The sequence below is a fragment of the Helicoverpa armigera genome, chromosome 22, assembly GCF_030705265.1.
Source record: "Helicoverpa armigera isolate CAAS_96S chromosome 22, ASM3070526v1, whole genome shotgun sequence".
In the NCBI taxonomy this organism is placed as follows: Eukaryota; Metazoa; Arthropoda; class Insecta; order Lepidoptera; family Noctuidae; genus Helicoverpa; species Helicoverpa armigera.
The window spans coordinates 5,191,228-5,214,011 of NC_087141.1; the positions used below are offsets into that span (position 1 = coordinate 5,191,228).

General features: G+C 34.5%; 1 protein-coding gene across 3 annotated transcripts in view; it reads right to left on the bottom strand.

Moving 5' to 3' along the window:
• The window catches only part of LOC110377044 (rho GTPase-activating protein 27), a 123,246-nt gene that overhangs the window by 39,755 nt on the left and 60,707 nt on the right, over window positions 1-22,784 (bottom strand). The window contains exon 1 of one of the 3 annotated variants that reach the window (XM_021335727.3): window positions 7,120-8,736. The exons of the other annotated variants lie outside the window; for them this stretch is intronic. Coding sequence (XP_021191402.1) covers window positions 7,120-8,214 — 1,095 coding nt within the window. The 5' untranslated portion in view covers window positions 8,215-8,736. Of the gene's footprint in view, window positions 1-7,119; window positions 8,737-22,784 lie in introns of those variants that run through there. 3 annotated transcript variants of the gene reach the window in all.

A 22,784-nucleotide genomic window follows, 5' to 3' on the forward strand; every position in this document is an offset into this window, starting at 1 on the left:
AATGGAAATGAGTTCAAATCGCCGAGGCCAGTTAAGTTATGTGTTGACTTGTAATGACAGGGATGGTAATGCACTCTTTGTTTATTTACTAAAATGATAACATACTGAAACTTCGTACGTACCTATTATGTATTTTATAAGAGCTACATAAAACTAAGTAAAGCTATCTTTTCCGGCTTTAACATAGCTTTCATGATAGCGAAGACATTTTCTATTCCAAGTTAAGTATTAACCGTAGTTAAGAAGGTATTAAGATTACCGCTTACATATTACAACGCGCTTTTGGCATAGAAATATCAGACATCTATTAGACAAGAAAGTATGTAATACCTGGTTGTTTTTATTTACATAAAAATTAAACAAAATAAAACCTTTTTGTATCACAAAATGGTTTTATTTTGTTGACGAGTTGAAATAGCCGCTTTATATTTAGTGTTTGACTTTCAAACTGGCCTGACATAAATTCCTAGCCGTCTGGATGTGTGATTGACATTTAGTGACCTCGCTAATTAGTCTATTACGGACTTTGAACTCTGTAACATGTGAAGGGAAATTCACTTTTGGAAAACCATTATGGTCGTACTAGTTTTACAGAACTAAAAAGATTTAGACAGGGAAATAAGCTGAGAAGAAATCAGAGATTATGGAAATATGTGTACCAACAATAATTGCATAATTTACGCTCAAATATATATACAGTCAAATTGAGAACCTACAATTTTTAGGAAGTCGGTTGAAAACTCTGACATGTCCTCCTACTAAGTACATATGTATATACAATACTTTTCAGATTCGTGCGTAATTTTCGTGTCTTTACTTGCTCTACCACCTTTTAACACACCAGTTTATAATTTATTTTTCGATCTAATTAACATATAACCCAAAAAAGTCTTACCTGCACGTTTTTCAGTCCAATATAGGTTGCCTAATTTAAAAATTAACATACCGTTATCGCTTTTATTGGTAACTTCGAATGTACTTAAGTTTTTGTCGACTTAAGCAAGTTGGCGTGTAACATCGCGTACATGGTCTAGTAGTCAATTAGGCTCTATGATAATTGAATTATAGATATGTATTTGTTACGAAGTTAGTACAAAATAGGAAACTTGATTTGTTTATTCATTCCTAAGCTTTAACAATGTTGTTATACGGATGGGTCATTAGTTAGCGCTAATTATGACTAAATAATAAGATAATGTATGCTCATTTAATTTACTATGATATGGGAATGTCACATGACTAATAGAAAAGCATGAATTTCCACAGATTTAAAAAATATATATTTTACTAAAATATCAGCAGCTATTGTACTTTCTAAGACTTCATAGCTCTGAAAAGATTTGAGCAATTTTGACAAAAGAAAGTATCAATGTCAGCTTGACACATGATTTGACGTTTTACGCCTCAATAAATCAAATATCCGCCGTATTTGATTTAAGAAGACGTTAACAAGATCATTTGGAATTTTTATCATCTAAAACAAAAATGAGTTATAATCCAGTTTACTGCAATCACAACAGACATCTTGATTGCTTTGTCAAAATTAATACAATCGAAGTGAATTTCATTCTATTCGTATATTTATTTTTAGGATCCTTATTAGAAGACAGATTTTTGCGTTGAAACATCTGTCTATTTGTTCACCAGTCTGTACGGGTAAACAAGGTATATTCATATTTATTTCCCTTTCAAATATTAAAAACACCACGGAACCCTTAGTCTGCAATTCTTACTGTAACTTACCCAGCTTTTTTATATAAGAGATTACGCTTAATCTTGTAATTGCAACAACCAATAACAGATTAGCGATACAAAGAACCATTTAACCGTATCTGCGTAGCTACCTGAACTAACTACTTATAGGAAATCACCTAACGCTGAAGACGTAAGATTCTAGGAATCTGCAGGTAATTTAACTCCTTTTATATTATTAAGGATTATCCCTTTTTTTGCAAGGTAAGTGATAATTTTATGGCTTCTTAGTAGTTTCTAGAAAAGGCGAAATGAGACGGATTAGTGCTAGTTAAATAGTTTGTTGCTGGGTCATAATTGGATCAGCAGTTTTTGAGAAACAGGAAATACTTACAGAGTTTTTGAGAATGTAAGTAGGTAAGTGTAATTTCTGTTATTGTTTATAATAAACTATTTATGTAAGTAAAAGTAAGAACGTATATTTTTCAAGGTTAAACGCAATTACGTTTTGAACCTTAAATATACACTCCATAACTATATAAAGTTAAGCTTTTTTTTTAATAAAATGTATTTAGTTTCAGTAAAATTGTATTAGAACGAAATCGAAACGTTGAAGAAAGTGGATTTTAAAACTTACACAAACGCCTCTGCACGTAACTATGCACTAAGCACTTTTAAGCCATTGAAAGTCGTAATAACACACTTAAATAAAATTCAGCGTGTAATAAATCAACGTGACATTTCTTCGAAAGAAATAAGTTAGTATATACTTAAAACATTTCAGGTAACCCAGTAAAACCGGTTAAATGCACTCTAAATTAGCCTTGAGATTTTAGATCGGACCCTAACGACAGAACCCTAATTAAGATAATTAAGTGTTCAAAAGAGCTTTTAAGTGGTTCACTTTGTGCCACTTTCGGTTTTTAGCATAATCATATACAATAGTCGTACCTTTAAGGCCGTTCTCGAAAATCTATCTTTTGTTTTTTTTTGCTTATCTGAGATAGGAGTTTGGTAGTACTTGTATGGGGTTAGTGTCAAAATTCTATCTCTAGTTAGCAAGACAATAGATAGATAAAATATTGGGAACGGCCGTTAGTCTACTTATATCTAAGGAAAAAATGTATCCTACTCCTAAATTGGTATTTTGCCTACTACATACTACAAACAATGACCAAAACGGCCCATTCATTGGTCCACAACAACTGAAACATCCCACCAGTTCATTATCAACACAAACGAACCTACCTATACCTACACAACATATGTGAGAGGTAAACAAACTCGCAGCCGATATTAACGCCACGTGCAACTGACTTGCTTCAGATAGTGTAGTTACCATGGAGAACAAAATGACTAGCGGAGTTGCCATAACGCAAAATCCCTTAAAAAAGATGCGTGCCAAAATTACTAGCGAGGGGACGAGGAACGTTACTGTTTTTACCCTTGTACTCCTTGTTTGGACCCGACCATTTTTGAAAATACCAAAAATAGTCTCAAAGTATCCGAAGGCTTCGTTATATCAATCATAACTGGCTGTTTTGGTCATGCCTACTGTATGTGTTTGACCTAGAAGAAAGCGTCTGGCCTACCTGAATTATGGCATCTCCGCTCATTTTTTCTTGCTCTGTGGGTACATACTATGTGCTAAACAGATATGTTTGTTGCATACACCATATGCTTTGTAACCCATTTTGCTCATAAAAGCGGAAGAAAGCAGCTGGCTTTGGTGCTGACGAAATGTGCAGCTGGTATTGGCATATTGAATTGCAAAGAAAATGTTTCATTTTTGGTATTTTTTGCTGAACAGGATTAAAATTCGAATATCAAGATCGAAAAAGAAGTTTAAAAGTAGGTAATGGAACAACAATATAAAAATACCGTGAATAGAATATGAAATGTTAAAATATACATAACAACATCCAGTTTACTCTAGCCTCAAAATCATTAATGAATAGACTACGCACTTTGTCATTCTTATCGATAAAAGAAAACAAGATAAGAGTCCTAGTATTAAGTATCATTTAGCACCTTACAAACAAAACCTAATGAATGAACAAAAAACAAATGATGACGAAGAAACAAAACACAGATAAATAGAACAAAATATTACTTCAGACTCAAATGAAGGAACGAATAACAATGAAGATACAACATAACAAATTAATATAAAGAGTACAGCACGGAGTTTGGTTAACAATAGCTCCGTAAAAGCCAACAATGACTGTCTCCTGACACGCCCAAGGATATGACATCATGATGCTCATGTTGGTTTAATTATAACAGCAGACAAACATGACAAAACTTCACGGGAACTCCGAGTAAATAAAATTGAGGACGACAAAGTAATTCTTGAAGAAGAATCTTAAATAAGAATTTTACTTGATGATGCTTTAAATGGCAATATTACAGATGAAAAAGATGATTGCGTCTAAATAACACTGAGAAATGATGTCATTAAAAGAATATTACTGAAACAATCAAATATATTTTTCCCAGTAATTGTAAAAACGCAGTATTTCGTGTTAAGTCTTTTATTGATCGTAATTATCCAGGTTAACTGTCCGTTTAATTACAAATGACTGCAAAATTGCTAGGAACGTAAATTGGATTTGTTTAATCACCAGTAAGTTACCTACATTATGTGTTTAAATAAAATTATCTTATCGGTCTCAATGCTAAATTCGAAGAGTTCAAAAAGCCATTGTTATCTGAAAGTAAATAAACTATTTTGCAAAATATTTAAACAAGTTCTTTTAAATTACCTCCCAGCCTTATCGTTATTTTCAGAAGTCTTAATTTATTTGACAAAATAAACATGATATGTAGTTCTTTACACAAAGTTACTCCTTCTGCACGTATCAAAGGCTTCAGTTAAATCATCAAAAAACTTTTTTTAAAACAAAATCTCGCAGAACACTTAGCTCCAATCTTTAGTCGTAAGAGTCACATCCTCTAGTTTGTAGTGAACCGACCTTGCTACACGTTCATTAATCTATTCAAGAGCACTTGGATCAAGATGAATGGGGTCCACGCCATTCGTCATACTGCAACTGAGATCAAGCAGTCTTGAATTAGCATGGAGGTGCTTGCGTCAGTATTATGACCTTTACGCTTAGTTTCAAAGATAATCTATCTATTATGTGTGTCGTGACTATTGTCATCAATATAGAAAAATGTACGTGTAATATTCAAGGGATCACTATAATTTGCTTCTTTATCACAATCGTTGTTTTCCGTTCCTGATGTCCAATCGATGTTAACATGTGCAATATGTGCATGTCTTAATCTTACATGCTTTTCTGTTGCTAAGAATTTTACTTTAAACCTTATAGAACTACATATTTCTAGTTCTTGACAGTAAATTGCTAAGATGTCGACCAGATATTTTTCTCCATGAATGTAGATGCCCAAATATGCATATTTAATTCATTGCATGGTATCTTACGACAAACTTGGTTGTCTTGCCTTCTTTACAGTTTAAGTAAACGAGTTTAAATATTTGAAATACCGACGTAGAGCTTTAGTGGAGTAAGTAGATTGCAGTTGGGATAACATGATGAATATGTATTTTCCACTGAAATTATCCAGACCTAAGTGAGTTTTGAAGAAAGTTTTGGCATGTCCAAGAAATCGAATTATTATTTTGACATAATTATTTAAGTGAAAAAAAAAAAAAAAAAATTATTTATGTACTAAAATGTCTCCTGTTTCCTTATTTACGACCAATATTTCCGCAATTTCCATAATTTGTGTTACAGTTCTTGTAGTAATTATCGCAATTAATTATTATTAAACAGCGCTGTGTCTTAGTCATTATAATTAAATAGAAATTTCGAAGCAATTAGTGTAGGTGACACATTGTTTACATAATTTTATCCTACTTGTGGTATCAACTTAATTATGACTGTCGTTATTTTGTTACGCTGGCGTATATTTTTTACTACAATGACTGAGTCAAGCTTCTGTATTTTATTGTTTATCAAAATTGTTATTGCTTGAATTGCTCACTTCATTAAAGACTGTATAAGACTCAAAATCATTAACTTCATTCTACGTAGCATTTTTTATACTTAGTTTAATAGTTCTCACAATAGGTCCTTCCTAATTTTAATAGCACCTTCCTCGAATTTTTGTTCCTCATTAATAAATTAGCCCGTTATCCGAAGGTTTGCCAACATTCGGGGACTTCCCATGATCTTTCTTCCATATCCTGTCTTTAAACGGTTGTTTAAGACAGTTACATAAATAAACCGTTTTTCTTCGATGCGGAAGCTCATCGATAGCGAACATAAAAACTGACAAACAAATAAAAAGAGTTCATTGGCGTTTTTACGGATCATTTCGACTTTATCGTTACGACTTGCGGGTTTTACATTGTCGACCTCTTAATGAAGATCGATACCATTTCATGCATCGAAATAATCATTAACTTTCATAGTATTAAGTACTTCGTTAATGTTCCCAATTAGATTATCAGTTTTTATTGGTGCTTCTCAAATATCCTTTGTATTTTTTATTACTTGCTTCACTTTGTCCGTCTTATTCTTTGAAGTGATTTAGTAAAAGTCTTAACAGGCTTTCAAGTTTATGTATTGGTCAGTATCTGATTTCAGGAAACGTCAAAACTATGTTAACTGCAATTTTATATGTATTTTATGTTTATTCTAAGACATTCAACTATTTCTGTTTATTTTTTCTTTTCTAAAGCAACAAACGAGTTTGTTCGGGAGAAATGCATTTTAATGTATATATTTTGCCTTCAGTTTGCATCATAATAATTACTCGTAAGGTGATATGATATGATTTACGATTCAATAGAAAGAGTTGTTGTTTTAGTTAAACCGTGCGTTAGATAGGCTTGAGACAATGATGCGTAAACTATGATATCACCACTACATTCCACGCATAGCTTAATATTCTAAATGAAGATAACGGGATCTGTATTATTGATAGATATTATCGCTCTATTAATTCCCAGTCATCTTATATGCTTATGATAATATTCTGCGCTAAAAATAGCCGACCCTACCCCTAGAGATGTAGCGTAAACAGAGAAAAAGGGATTATTTCCGGCAGGATGACTACCATATACATTATTACACATGTGTACACTGATAAAATCACAGAACGGTAACTTGATTTTCTCAGGAGTTGAAATAGTAACACGCACTATGTGCCTATTAAAATAGAACTGGTCTAGCAATTTATTAACTGCACAGACAATTCCTTTATCGAAATTCAATCTAAAACTTATTTATCAGACCCAAACACGGAATGAAAACAACACAGGCTTTAATTTACATTCCAATTTAAGTTTAAACGGAACATTCGTGCGAGTCCTATTCATTCACGCTCAAGGATAGCCTTTCTACACCTAACAATCTTATTCTAACGTTCATTAACATACTATGAATAAACACTTACTTCGTCCTCCTCGTCGTCGTTAAAGTACGGATCCAGTAGCAAGTTCTTCCAATAAATAACATCCGGAGGTATCGCGTATGCATCGTGGTCCCTCAAATTAGCGTACAAGGGACTGTCTCTCCCGACACCCTCGGAACTGGCACTGATCGAACAACTTTCCACTTCAACACTACCACCGCAGGAACAGCCCTCATCGGTATAACTGTATCCGTACTCGATCTCCTCGTATATATTCTCGTCGGTGATCGCGTCCCGTACCGGCTCGTAGCCGTCGTCCGTCGGCTTGTCCGGCGTCATTGCTACTGAGCCACTGTCAACACACCTGTCCTTACATTCTCCCACCTCGTGCAGCGAGTACACTGAATACCGAGCAGGTATAAAATCGCTCGCCGTGTCGAACGAAAGACGCGATACTGTAGCGTGGTGCTGCGATAAAACGCGACGTAATATTTCGTCGGAATTGTGAAAGCCCGACGAGTGCGACCACACGGCGGCGTACGGGTTCACTTCGTTGTCGTCAGTACTGCACTCTTTGTAGCTCCAACACGTGCTCTCTGAATCACTCGAAGAGTCGCTCTCGTTGTTATTCGATTCCATGTCTGAAATCGAATTGTCGCACATTGATTTTAAACGAGCCCGCCTCGGCGGTATCGGTGTGCCGTTGCCCTTGTCAAATATTGTGTTTATGTTATTATGCACTTTGACACTAGACGGAGTACTTGTAACGAATGAGACATCCGATAGGGTCGATTCACATTCACTCTCACTGTTTTTTGTTTGTTTTTCCTCGGCCATGCGTTCCAAACATTCGTCGAATATGTTTAGAATGCTGAGGGACACTTCTTTCTCGGAGGGCGCGAGGTGGCGCTGGTACTCATCCAGCTTGTAGATCTCCTTGCCGAGCTGCGAGAGTATCTCGTCGAACTTGCTGTCAGGAGTATCGGGCTCGGGTTCGGGCGGGATGACAGTGATCAGGGGGTCGTACTCCTCGATCGCCAAGCGTATTGTCGTGAGCCATTCGATAATCGGCTGCGCCGTGTCGGAGCGCAGTGTGGCCGCGACTGCGTTCGGAATCCAACTTGCTAGTTCACACATTCTGCCCGCCGCTGCACGATAACCGGTGTATGAATCAACACGCGGGATTCCGCGAAACTAAGCTTTGACGTCTCCATAGCAGTACGGAGCGCGCGTATGCTATCGACGACATTTGCACTCGACCGCGATCGCTTATCATTATTTTCCTAATTATACACGAACGCATATTTGACCTTTGTTTGATAGCTGCTTATTTTCGCTCCTCATATTTTTGTAAGACGTTAGACATCACTATATTTTCCAAAATTATTTTTCTATCACAGCACCATGAATTTCTTAATTTAAAAAATATACTTTAGGCGGTAATTTTGACACTGACAGTTGTGGAAGTTCGCGCGCTTTTTATTTATTTTTTAATTTGTAGTGTGGTAGCGGAAGCGTCCGCGCGCGGCACGTCCACCACGATAGTGGTGCGCCGTCCGGCAATTAATTGGATGCGTTCATTCTGCGCCCGAGTCTGTGTGACCGATATTCTACGTTATTTCTGTGGCAGCCGGAGCATGCGTGGCGCAACCACACTAAAACTAAATGCAATGTGCATTAGATAAGACAGATCAGGCGCCGAGACATATACATCTTTATTGCTATATTTAATTGTATCGATACGGGCTGTGAACTAGTGTGCATCTCGCAATAAAACTTAGAACTAAGATTGTATAACGGTTGGAGGGCATCACAATTTAAATTCATTACCATGAACGTTCGAGCAATATTTGTTTAAATTTATGTTATGTTGATATATGTCTAACTGTTTTGCTCGATATTTTCCTGTACTTGGGAACGCCAAATGCGTTTAATTGTTTGCTAAGGCATTGTCGATCTTCCTGCTATACGTATAAGGGTAACAATTGGATATTGTTGTCGTATGAACAGGATAATCGTGAAGTGCGATTGAACAAGAATTCCATGTAAACTGAAAAACATGTGCTCTATATTTTGTTAGCATTTCTCAATTCGTCTAATTGGACCGGAACTCGTTGCTTTTCTCCAGTAGTGATGTGTGTTTGTGCTGATGCAATTCTTCATAACGCAGCATTGTTTTGCCGACATAGAAAAAATGGAGTGATTAGGTACCATTGCTAACTGCGAATTGCTCTATATTTTTTGAAACGTAGTTGATTATCTTCTTTTGCATATTATTTTCGAAAAAAAAATGGGATTTACGCCAAATTTCCGGTTTTTTTTTTAATCTTTGTCCGGGTTTGGCGAAATTCGAAATGGCAGCCCTAGCCTAGATCAGTGTATTACGTGGAAATCAATTTTCGAAGATGTCTGTAAAAATTAAAATTCTATAGATTTATATTTGGAAAGTTCTTTGTTTTGCAATAACAACCTTTACGGTATGTGTCTAGTACTTACTTCGTTTTCAGAATAGTGTGACTATATGTCAGCGAATACAAAGGACTTCTAAAGTGACACAAATACTGTGGAAGACCACAAAATAATTTCACGAATTCAAACTTGAATTCTTAAAAAAGTAAATAGGTACGTTGAAGAACCTTCCAAGTCAAGCGTCATAAAACTTTTGAATATTATAAACAACTTATGGATCTGAATAGGTTTAAAATCATTACAGTTTTATTTTGTTTTTATATAAATTGTTTAGTAGTTCTTTATCCTCTATATTTTTTTTGTACTACGATCTTTTCTATATAATCCAACAAAGAGCTTTAACTAATCATTTTACCTACATAACATTATTTATTTCTGTTTTACATCCAGACCATATGACGAAGGTATTATTTTTATATGTTAGCAGGTAAAAATAAGCAAGAATGTCATGTTTCAGGCGCGGATCCAGCCCTCAAAAAAGGTTGTGGTCACAGCTACTAGAAAATCGGCTAAGTACGAGTCGGAGCATGAACATGCTCATTAACAATCATGCAAGTCGTTTATGAACTTTTGAATTAAACTATTTCCTTTTTTCTGAGCATCAGGACTTTGGCATTAGGAATGAAAATAAACTTAGGAGGAAGTCGGACCCGATTTAAAAAAATAAATAGTCAGTTTCGATCCGACATTTCAATCAATACCTTATATTTTTTTCTTTTTTTCTAGTAGTCAGTAAGCCAACGTATGGGTTTGACGCATTTGGTACACTTCTCAACTTTTACCTTATGTTTGACTTAGGTATTTTTTTTTTTAGGAATATATCTAAACGCATATTATGCTCACTATCAGTTCCGTCTTTAGCTTATTTATCGGGTGCAATCATTGCTAAAGCATCCCTATGTATGGAAAGATTGTGGTTATTTTTTTTCGCGAGCGTAGCAAGCCGGAAAATTTTTAGATTTTGTTGTAGTTACTAAGTTATAAAACCAAAAGCGAAGACGTAGAACAAAACTGTATAAAGTGGCGCGAGCGAAGCGAGCGCGAAATTTTTGAGTTTTGTGCCACAAATTACCTAAAGAAATTATAAAAAAGTACTGTGAACGTAGCGAGCACAAAATTTTGGAGTCTTGGGACACGAAATCACCCAAAGAAGTAAAAAAAAGCCACTGCCAAGTGAAAAGACCGCGAGCGTAGCGAGCGCGAAATTTTTTGAGTTTTGGAACAAAACAGTACCTAAACAACAAAAAAATGAAAAATAGTGCCTATTGTAAATAATAATACCTAATTGTATTGTAATAGACAGCTGTGTTGCTGGAAAGTTTGTTCTTCACCGCTTCTTCTTAACCAGAAAGTACTGAAAGAGGGCGTTATGGGGGTGCTATCCTTTTCTACTTTCAATTTTAACTTAAACTAATCGAACGTTTTCGACATTGTAAAGTGAAGAAGCCGCGAGCGTAGCGAGCGCGAATTTTTTTGAGTTTTGGGATACAAAAGTACCTCAAAAACTAAAGCTGTTAGAAAAAAATATGGTGACCTCGAATTAGTAAACAACAGTCATAAAATTATCTAAATGCAAGAAAAAAAAGTCTTATTTTATCCCTTGTGTTATCATCAGTCTATCGATTTAAAAAAACCGTAAAAGTGTGACGTCACAAGTCTATTAAGGTTGTGGACATGCCCATCGTGCCCACAACGGTGGATCCGCCCTTGTCATGTTTTCGAGTTTTTCTTCACCTTATTATGTTTTTGTATTTCTCAATAAACAATAACAACATGATAGGGAAGTGTATAGTTTATTTATTCTGACAGTTTGTATATAATGTCAGAGACCCTGTATTTTCTTTGTGCACAAAAAGCAAATATAACTCTTTTACTCTTTCGAGAGTAGACAAAGAACATAAAAAACTTAAGTATATCCCAAAATCGCGTGTCACAATACATAAACGACATTTTCGTCCAAAATAACAATAAAACCGTTTTATCTTCACTCTCTACACTTCAAAAAAAGTCTTTAATGCACAAAAAAAAAATTCGCACGAATTGTCTATGATGCACGCGATCTCGGCGCCATATTGGGACGCGGGCCGCCTAATGTGGCTAGATTTTAAGAAATACTAAACTGAATAAGCCACATCTGATTAGACTGGAAGCTTAACCCTGACACACTTGCAAAAGGTTAGGCTAATGTTCCTCCTTGACTCGAGCCGTGGGATAACGAACGCGAAAACTTTATGGTTTTTAAGTCCGCCATTTGTTGTTGTTTTGGCGAAAATTTAACGTGTGAATAGTTCTGCATTCTTGGGTTTCATTTCATCATCGTTTAATGTATTTATCACATGTCTCCATTCTATTTACATAGCACTAAATACATAGTTTTTACGCTTAGGGGTTTATGGCCCAGTCCAGTAGGTACTTCTTTTCGCTATGCGTTGTCTTGAAGATGTATTTTTAAATAAGTAATTGACGTAATGATTTATTGAATTTTAAACGAATAACTTTACATATGGATAAACTGAAACATTGACTACAAACCCAAAATTGGTAATAGAAATGAAAGCTACATATTTTTTTTAATACTAAAATGTTAAAACTAAAATAAAACTAAAACCTTCACTGATGTGTCCATAGAGATTTATAGCTGTGAATATTATTACAGGCTGAAAATACGCGGAAGTGTGACATATCAGCATGCAATTTGAAATTCGAATAACGCCATTCTAAATTCGAAAACAATTCAGTCATTGGTTATATGATCACATGCCAATAGACCATATATAGTAAAAATTGTAACCAGCTTTCTAATAAAATGATGCGTTTCATTGAAAGTTTCTTGGTTGAATTGGCTATTTAAACATTACATACACCTACTTGATTTTGTATGCAACTATGTATTTTGTATCTACATAAGTACAGACCTATTATATTTCAGGGAAAAGCTGTTTAGATATCAATAAGGCTTTTGTCATGCTTAATTAAATCTAGTCATTTCAATTTTAAAAGGAAAAGATGGAAAATAAATAAGAATGTGCTGAAACTATAATATAACAACTAATTCGTGATACCTACCTAGCTTTACAGAAATGCTTGGGTATTTGTTTTTTTTTTCGGGACTAAACCCTTTAAGAACTTATTCAAAGTTTTCCAATTTTATCCTGGAACTTTCATCGAGATGGTTACTTCAAATTTGAATGAAACAAAGTTATACCATCACAAAGCCCATTCATGTGGAATACCAATCACTTATCTGCTATCTGATTTTCAACTTTAGGACACTTAAGTTTAACGTAGCTTTTCATTTAGCAAGACTTATGACATGTAATTTCTCTTTAAGCAATATCAATTTCTAATTCTTAGAGGTTAAGGTTTAGTGTTGCTTGGCAAATGTTTTAGATAGGATAATGTGAATGCTCTCTGTTTAAGATTCGCATATGCATGTCGAGAAAATAATTATAAGTATCATTTATTTTATTTCCTTGAAGATTAAAGTAAGTGAAATGTGCTTAACGTCTTAAAATTATATAAATTCTTTCCCCATAATATTTTTTAAAATCTGACTAGCTAAATTCAGACCCGTAAAAACCTAATGATTGTTCATAAAACGTTTGTTTGCCGAAATAAGGCTATGGTTAAAGGTACTTAATTACAACTTAAGTGGTAACTATGCTCGTCTCTACAGTTAACACTTAAAGCTTCGAGCATTGAACCGTTTTAATGAAGTTTGTTAAAAATAAAACAATAAATTGCATTGTTGCACCCAAAATTGGTCTTAACAAAGTAATTTTACTAATTTCGGTTCATTTAGCATAACACAGATACCTACGTCTAATTTAAAGAAATTTAAAAATGATGTGTATTAGAAATGTTTGTTTCATCACACCTTTCGTAACTACAGTGTTTTTTGGTTCATTGTAAGCAACTGCTATCAAAGTACCTATCTACAGATCGAATTTGTGCTGCACTGTGGGTACCCTTTTGTAACTCTTTTTTGAATTTGTGAAAAATAATGTAGGTAAGTACTATCGCTATACCTAATTCCTACCAGACCATCATTAAGTACCAAAGCATAATTTTTGTTTTTTTCTAGAAAATAATAGCACTGTCAACAAAAATATTCCCTTAATGATAGGGAAAATGTTTCAGGCATTTTCTTTCAACGGAACCGCAGGAATTTTCTTTTAAGATCCATAAAAAATAAGTTTTAACACACCAAACTATTTTAAAACAAATGGAACATCGTAAAAGTCTATCTGCTGATACGTCCAAAAATAAAATGTGTAATTGAGCTATATTGGCTACAATTAGGATCAGGCGATTCTAAATTGTCTGAATTAAAACCTCTTTCATGGGTGACTGGACCAACAGCTGTTTGTCAAGAGCACACATACAAACAGACTTAACTTATGTAGTTACTATGCTATGATAACCGACCTCATAGAAGAAAGAGCTATGTAACACTACGTGCACATTCGAATTTTTTGAAACGTTTACCTAAAGGTGCATTTAGACCAAATTAACAAAGAATTCCGGTTGAACTCTTGTTCATTGGCATTATTTCTCAAACTTTAATGTGAAAAGCCGTGTATGTAGAACATTGTTTAGTTAAAGAAGAACCTATTTATAACGACATTTTCCGGTCAGGCTTTAGACATACATAAGTTATATCCATTCGACAAAAATGTTACGACCCTAAACGAAAAAAAAATCGTCTAAGAAGGAATTTATGAGACAGCCGTAACTATGTGCTCGTTTTCCCCGATCCGATATTTCAATTAGGTCAACGGATATGACAACACACGAACTGTTCCAGATTTTAAAAACATGTCTTTGTCATCATCCTCCGAGCCTTTTTCCCAAACTATGTTGGGGTCGGCTTTTAAAAACATGTCTTTGTAAGAATAGAAAGAAAGCATCTATGACCTAACAATGCTGATAACAAAAAAAAACTATCAATGGTACCTAATGGTAAATTATAAATGGGGTTTTCGTACTTACCATTGACAGTTTTTTCGGATCTGAGGTTTGAAGCAAAGTCTTTGGCAGTAGGCAGTAAGTCTGAAAATCAGTCTTACCAAGGGGTACTGGATTGCCCAGGTAACTGGATCGAGGAGATCAGATAGGCTACTCCTTGTAAAACACTAGTACTCATCTGCATATGGAAAGACTGGAAGCCGACCCCAACATAGTTGGGAAAAGGCTTGGTAGATGATGATAAAGTTTGAAGCAAAGACTGATATGTAGGATGAAGAAACCAAAGTGGCTGATACAGGCGATAGTTTTTAAAACGTACGTATACGTATCTATCACTTCGATAGCTCGTAAACATTTTTATTATATAGGATACTCAGATACACAGAGGCTTCATAAAACGTTCGAAGTACTAATTATCATAAAATTCTGAGTGTTTTTTATTGGTATGGTCTCTGGGCGATGATTTTTCGAAGTCAGCGTAATAACGATTGCATCAATTCTGAGCACCAGTAAGCACGTTCGGTCAATTCCCTTAGTTCATCCTTCGGTTACTCACTAAAACCGAAAATTGATATCAGCCGCTATAAAGTTTGGCGAGAACTATATGTATGTGTAGATTTCTGGTTTCTCTCTCTGGACCAGTGCACTAATACATCTGGTTTAATATGCTGTTCAATATTCGACATTTAATGTATTCCTATAAACGCATTGCACGCTCCAGTCAGGGAAATTTTCAATTGAAGAAAGTTTCTTCCTATTTTCTAGACCACAATAATTTCCTTCGCATACTTTCTCAAAAAAAAAATATCTTTGCTTTCCATACCAAGTAGGCTCAATTGCATATAAAAAAGCTAATTACCGATATGAAGTGCAGAAAGCAATATATAATTTGCTTTTTGCAAAACAGCGTTCATCTGCGATGCGTATCACGTAATGACGGTGCGGGTTCGATTCCCGGGTGCATAAATATTGATTCAGTAAGCGTGGCTTGCTGTCGTGTTCTGTTTCACAGACATGCATCATCTGAATTTCATATTATTTCTATGTTAGAGTACCTATCTAGTTGTATTTATGGTTTACTTTTTTATATGGGAATATTTTTATTCCATGTGAGAAGGAACTGTCCTATAAACTTCCTTCCTTTCATTTGTACCTATGTCATCCTTTTCAGTTTAGGTCTATCTATAGGATTTGTAGAGTCCGATCTATATTTAATACCAAGATTAAGCTAAGCTTACCTACTTCTTTTAAGTAAATGATACTTCCAAAATTAACGTAAAACTTTTGTATTGCGTTTGCCTACCTATTTAAACTTTATAGGTATTCATTTTTTTCTCTTGGAAATGGATAGGACGCGGCAGGCAAATGACGAAAACGGTATGAAACATAAAGGGTTACCTACATAGGGGATAGGCCATTAGTTTTTTTAATTGGTCCAAAATGATGTCGTTTCGCCCGCATAATAAGTGACAAAACATGATAAAGTTATTATTCCTCTTTATTGTATACGGGTGTGAATAAAAAATATTTTATCAGGGGATTATTAGTAGATTGTAAACTATTTAATAGTTCATGTCATAACAATATAGATTATAAACCTACTTAAAAGAATTAGATGGTCCTCAAAAGGTTTTTATAAGACTTTACTTATATCTAAAGGCCATATAAATATTTTCAGCATTCGCAAACTGGCAGAAGTTCGTCGGAATTAATTAGTATACCTACGAGTCGCTACTCCGACCTGCTCTCCAAACCTCTTCACTCGAGTGCAATTCACTGTTTTATACATATTTTAATGCAAAAAATACTACTAATAAAGTTTCCTCTAGAAAATAGCTTCGCCACTCCAAAATTGTTTGCTAATTAGAACACTTAAGTATAGTCAAAATGTACCTACGAAAACAAGGCGACATAGATAATATACTAAGTAGAGTTTATTGACGGCAGCGGCATGGCACGACAGCTGTTTTCTGCGATTTCACTTGTGACTAACTACTACTCTTACCCGGATAAAGTATAACCTATAATATGTCACCTAGGAATAGTGTAGCTTCTCAACAGAGAACGAATTTTTCAGATCGGTTCAGTATGGTTTCTGAGCCTTTAGGGTACCAACATTTTTTTTTACTTCAGTAAACATTAGTGCCTAAAGATATGTAGGTATGTAACTTTAGTCAATCTCTTACCATTCAGTAGGTATACCTTTTCTGGCATAGGTGCTGGTAGAACGAATATAGGACTGTAGACTTACCTGAAAAAAACAAAAGAACAACTTATTAGAATCGAATATTATGGAACAGACTTTGGTAAGTAAAACACATATGAAACCACATCTTATGAACATTTGCATTAATATTGCGACGTACAGATAAACTAATGACCTATTGAAATCTTTGGACAGAAATAAAAGATATTTCCTGAATGATATTCCAAGGACTTTTTTTGCTAAATATCAACTGCAGCGAATTAATTAGTCTGCCAACCTACATTTATGTTTGTTTGTATGGCCACATTAATTTGATGCTGTCTTGTTTTATTTTATAAGATACCAATAATAATTTGCATATTCACTGGCTGTAGGAACAGTTATGCTACTTATATCACTATATAGTATAAGAAAAAGTCGCTTTTTCTGACATTCTTCAAAACTAAGCAACCGATTTTCACGCGTTTTTTTAAATAGATAAAGTGATTAAAGAGGACGGTTTATATGTAGATTAACATACATTATATAGTGGGGAAATACTGTTATCCTGTGCGAAGCCGGAACGGATCGCTAGTAAATGAAATACATATAACAGGGAGCAGCGAGTTCATATACAGGAAAATCCTGCTACATTTTGCGAAATTAATCAGTAAATACTTAGAAGGAAAGCAGTAGATTCTACATATTTTATTACAAAACTAAATTCATTTTAAAATCAGATAAATAGCATTTTTTTCCTAACATACCTAAATCATGACGATAGAGTCCAATGAGGTCCAAAACGACGATTTCAAACTTCGAATTCCCCCAAAATGTCTATTCAATCCGTGAGACGCTGAGTCTCCGATAAGACGCCGCCAGCCAGCCATATGTTAAAAAACATGAATAAACATTAAACATTCGACCAAGTTACCATAACAGCAATGAATGGAACAGATGAATCTATCAGAAGCTCTATTTGTGTTTAAAAATATATCTATTATTAGGCCACGTCCGCTGTGGGCACGTGTTAATATAATTTATGAGTTTTATCCCCCATTGAATATGGGAATCGATAGGTGAGTTGTAAGGATGTGGCTCGTGCTACTCAACTACTGGGTGGCCGAGGAAATTATTCGAAATGATTTATATTTCCTTGTAACATTATAATTATTGGCTATAATTATTTATTTTATGTGTGGTTATTGCCCTTTCTGCATGAGTGTAAACAAAATAATTTCTGTATAACCATTGTAACCCTGCCTTGATAATTTTTCAGGGAAACTAATTCATAAAAATACACCGTAAAACATTATTTCTCTCAATTTTATATTCTTTCAATAGGAATAAATATTTTGTTAACTGTTTTTAATAAAATCAAAAACAAATGTAAATACAAAAGTTACGGGACTTTCATTCAATATAAATAAAATAAGTACAACTACTGCCATCTAGTAGCCGCGCGACGAACTACGTGGTGGCGCAAGCATGGAACGTCTCACTATTATGCAGATGGCTCTTTCAGTTCTGGGGTTTCATTTAACTGCGCTAGATGGCGTTAGTGGTTCTCATCTTTGATATAAATAAAATTGCAGTGATTTTATGAAGTAAAGAAACTTTTATGAGAGACGAAATCTTGTTTAACTGACTTTACGCATAAATTCTTGTTTTTTTTTGTGTCACAATTACAATGTCCACAACTTATACCAAATTCCTTAATTAGGTACTTATTTATGTGAATTAAGACAATAAGTTGATGAGTTTAGTAAATTCACGAGTAAATTAAATTACTTAATTGACCTTCACCACTACATTTCCTGCAAAACAACATCAATACACATTTTGACAACAAATTACTCACGATATACAGACGCCATTGATATCTAGATCTCTAGTCTGATAAATAGCTCCCATTCATCACCTTTTAGACTCATTTAGTACTTTCTCTGGCCTCAAATCGTATCCTTTCTATGAAATAAATCATCGACCTTGCTAGGTCAAAGCCTGTACATTGAACGATCAACAGCGTTCCGGTGCGCAGGCGCAAGCTAACCGTGATTTATGAAATTATGGTTGCGCAAGAGTCGATTGTAATTGGATCTTTACGATGATTAGTTTGGTTGATGATAGTGTGGAGTAAATATACATGTGTGCTTGCTTTCTGTGTAGATTTTTATGACAAACTGGAAAATGTATAAGTACTTAATATTTTTATAAAATGGATAGTAACAGAATTTCCATTCATTAAGTTGTAAGCATTAGCTTAATTCATGGTTAATATTGTGTCTCGATAAGTCTAGATTGAAAGAGTTACCGCTGCCCTGGTATATAAATAAAAGGCCTACGAAGGAACACGATGGATTTTTTGTCAGTAAAAGTCTGACACTCCCTCACAGGATAGTAAGTTAATTATCTGCTTAATTATTTTCAAAAAATTAATTTAGCTTCACACACTTTACCATTATATAAATATCTAATTAAACCGATCGGCACAGAAACTAAAATCACGTGCTTTCTCCATTTCATTACAATTAATAAAAATACAAAACAAAGACATTCAACATTTATATATCTTTGGTACAAAAACATTGAATAGCTTCAATATCAGTTATGGAAAGTTACTGCAAATCCGTCAGCTGGTCTATTATATTAATTAGTTCAATTAATGAGGTTTTTATCGTTACTAGATTAGTAGGATTTGCGTAGGATGCTTGTGGGCAGGCAGACTGTGACCGCTGGCAGCTGATATGTACTCCACATACCATTTATGAAGACTATAAAAACAGTTAAACCCACATAACATACAACATAACACCGAAAATAGAAGAAGATATACTTTTAAATAAAAAAATATTGAATTAGGAACTAAGGCCTGAACATTGTTTTACCTAGTTATTTAAAGCAAATGATAAATTCATCATCATTTGGAATTAAACAAAAACATTATAAAATTATGTACAAAGTCTTGGTCATAATAAAATAAGATATTACTTGCCTATGTAGTAGGTATAGAATATAAACAAAAATCGTCTAAAACACTCTCAAGATTTGAGACCAAACTTCGGTGAATAGTAAACTAACAATATGCCTTGCTTCAAGAATCTGTCAAACCAAATCTATCGATACATCGCTAAGCAAACTTCAGGCCAATTCTTCATCCGACCCTAATTACAAGAACTCTTCACCCCGACCTCCAAAGTCATCAGATTAAGCAGCTCGTTCCACCGGCCTTGAGCATCGGCCTTGACAGCCACTTTCTACCTCACAAGGATGTCAGAGGGTCACAGACGCGACAAGCAAAACCGGTAGTTTAACATGTTTGAATCGATTAGACACTGTTGTTTTGGTTATTTTATTAGCTGGTACACATTCAAAAACTATCTCCTTTTTACCACGCTTTAACTACTAGTGTCCCGTTGGAACTACTTCCCTTAACGGTATAAAATATAACCTCTGTGACTCGGGAAGATTGTAGCTTTCCAACAGTGAAAAAATTATATATTTTTTCAAATCGAGTCCGTATTTTCGGTTCCTTTAGGGTACAAACAAACAAACAAACAAAAAAATGTTTCCTCTTATGTATTATTTATTATGTTAGTTTAGATTAGTACGTCTTCTTTAATTTAAGAGCCCAGCTCTTGTATTATTTATTATTTTTTTTTGTCGGTGCAGCTCCTTCCATTTACGCCTATCTAGCGCCAACTCCCGAGCTTCCTTATGCGTCATAACATTCACCTTCTCTTTAATTTGCTTGATGTAGCTGTACCTTGGATGACCCCTTCCCCTCTTTCCTTAGACTTTCCCTTCCACGATGTTTTTGATAAAATCGTCGTGACGTAGAAGGTGTCCTATCATTTTTCCTCTCCTGTTCCAGATTAGTACATATGTAATGGAATTTAAGCGGTACCTACAATAATTATCTTTATTTCAGAAACAATAATATGGGACTGTCGAACTGATGATGGGGCCGGAAGATATGAACTGAAACTTCATGATGGATTTTTGGTTTTACATGCATTTAATTGCGTGAGTTTCTAGCGTTTTTAAACTATCTCCTTTTTGTATGATTATTAATGATGAGTGAGACTATCGATACTTTCTCCGAGTGACAAGTGGATGTCTTTGACAGATGCATTGACCCAAAACTTTCTACTGGTAGACTCTTCTGTGATTGCATTGCACTCAACGTCCTTAGTAAACTATTGGGTTTTCGACAACCAACGCCTAGAAGGAAAGGAGGAAGAAAAGAATAGAAATTATGTAGGGAGAAAACGATGGATATTTACTGTCACAAAAAATAAGAGTTCTTCGAATGGTTGGGATCATATTTTCACTTTAGTAGCCCTAAATTGTAAAGCCTATATTTCATGTAGGTAGGTACAGTTACAGTAAAGTAGAGGTAGTATCACAGATTATTTAATAGTTACTTCGGTAGTATTAACTTTGTTGCCACTAGTGATACGCTACCATTGGCATTTAATAAACCTATTACCTAATGACTTAGCTATCTTTAATACCTAACTATTGCCAATTGTTCGTACTCAATGGGTCTACCTTTACTAGGTATTCTAGAAAATAAGGATGTGAGTTACGAAACCATCATTTCAATCAGTGCCGATTAAATCTCAACTGCAATCGAAAAATATAAAGTTTATAGCCCGCATTAAACTTAATGGTGATTGTTTAATTATGGCTTCATAAAAAATGGCGTAAATGAAACCTTTACTAAAAGAACTAGCTTCGGAAGCGGGTTCACCCGCGTTCCTTGGGAACTCCCAGATTCAGATAAAATAAGCCTTCTGCCTTCCTCAATAAATGCAATTTCTAACACTGACATAATTTTTCAAATCGATCATCATCAGAGATTTAGCGCGTTCAAGGAAACAATCATACTGTTCAGCTTCTACTTAGTATAATACTTATTAGCACCATGCCTGCCACCATGAAGTATGAACTTTATTAGCAAAACTATACCTCATCAAGCTTGCTTAAATAAACTATTTAAAGGGAAAATTCTGAAGAAACAGATGTCCTAATAAAAGCTTTCACAAATTAACCTGAACAAACAGATTACCTAACTATTGTCGCAAAAGGCTTAACTTAAATTACAGTACTACTACTACGAATGCCTACTAGTATTCCTAGAAATAAAATTTCGTGAAAGCCGCCATTGATTTCGTTTCTAATTCGGCTAGCAGTGGCTGTGTATTTGGTAAGGCGCCAAACAGTCTGTCCCAAATACTTGCCAGGTTATTTCTACCCTAACAACTTTATACAACACGAAACTAACCTAAATTACAAAACAATAGAGCCCAAAATAGCTTAGCACTAGAACAATCTGCTTAACCTTATTGAAACAAAGGAATTAATGCTTTACATACAACACAAAAGGATCAAAATCGTTTCACATACGATTTCAACAAGTTAAACTTATGTGACAAGGAAAAATGGACTCTATGTGCGATGAAATATGATTTTATATTAAAGGCACGTAGAAAGGCAGAAATAGTTCTGACATTTCAAAATTAGTGTTGTAACGGTTACCTACGGAGATATTTCGGGAAATGCCAAAAGTTTATGATTATTTCAATAAACCGCTAAATTGTACGTTTATTTTATAAGCTTCCGCTGAGATGATCTAATGGAAACATTTGGAAGCCACACTAGTAGAGAACGTAAAATATTATTACATTTCAGAATTAGCTTTGATGCAAGCAACTCAGAAGTTTAAATGAGAATCGAGCAATCCGTTACTATTATAGCTTCAGTTGTAATTATGGCTTATTTTTCTTTTTAAACGAAACTAGCAATAAGATAATTAATTAGCAAAGTTCGAAAGCTTATACCCAGGCTGAAGGCAGTGTGATAATAATTGAATAACGATTTCGAACTTTTGGAAAATACGGGATCTGTCTCAGTCACCACCATCCTTAATATGTTATATTTTTTTTTAACATATTATAGTCAAAATCTTTCTCATCAAATACATCTCATAACATTTACTTTCCTCATACGTAAATTGGATTAGCAATAAATAAACAAATAACAAAGCATTGTTTATCGAAGCACCGTTATATTCGTGTAT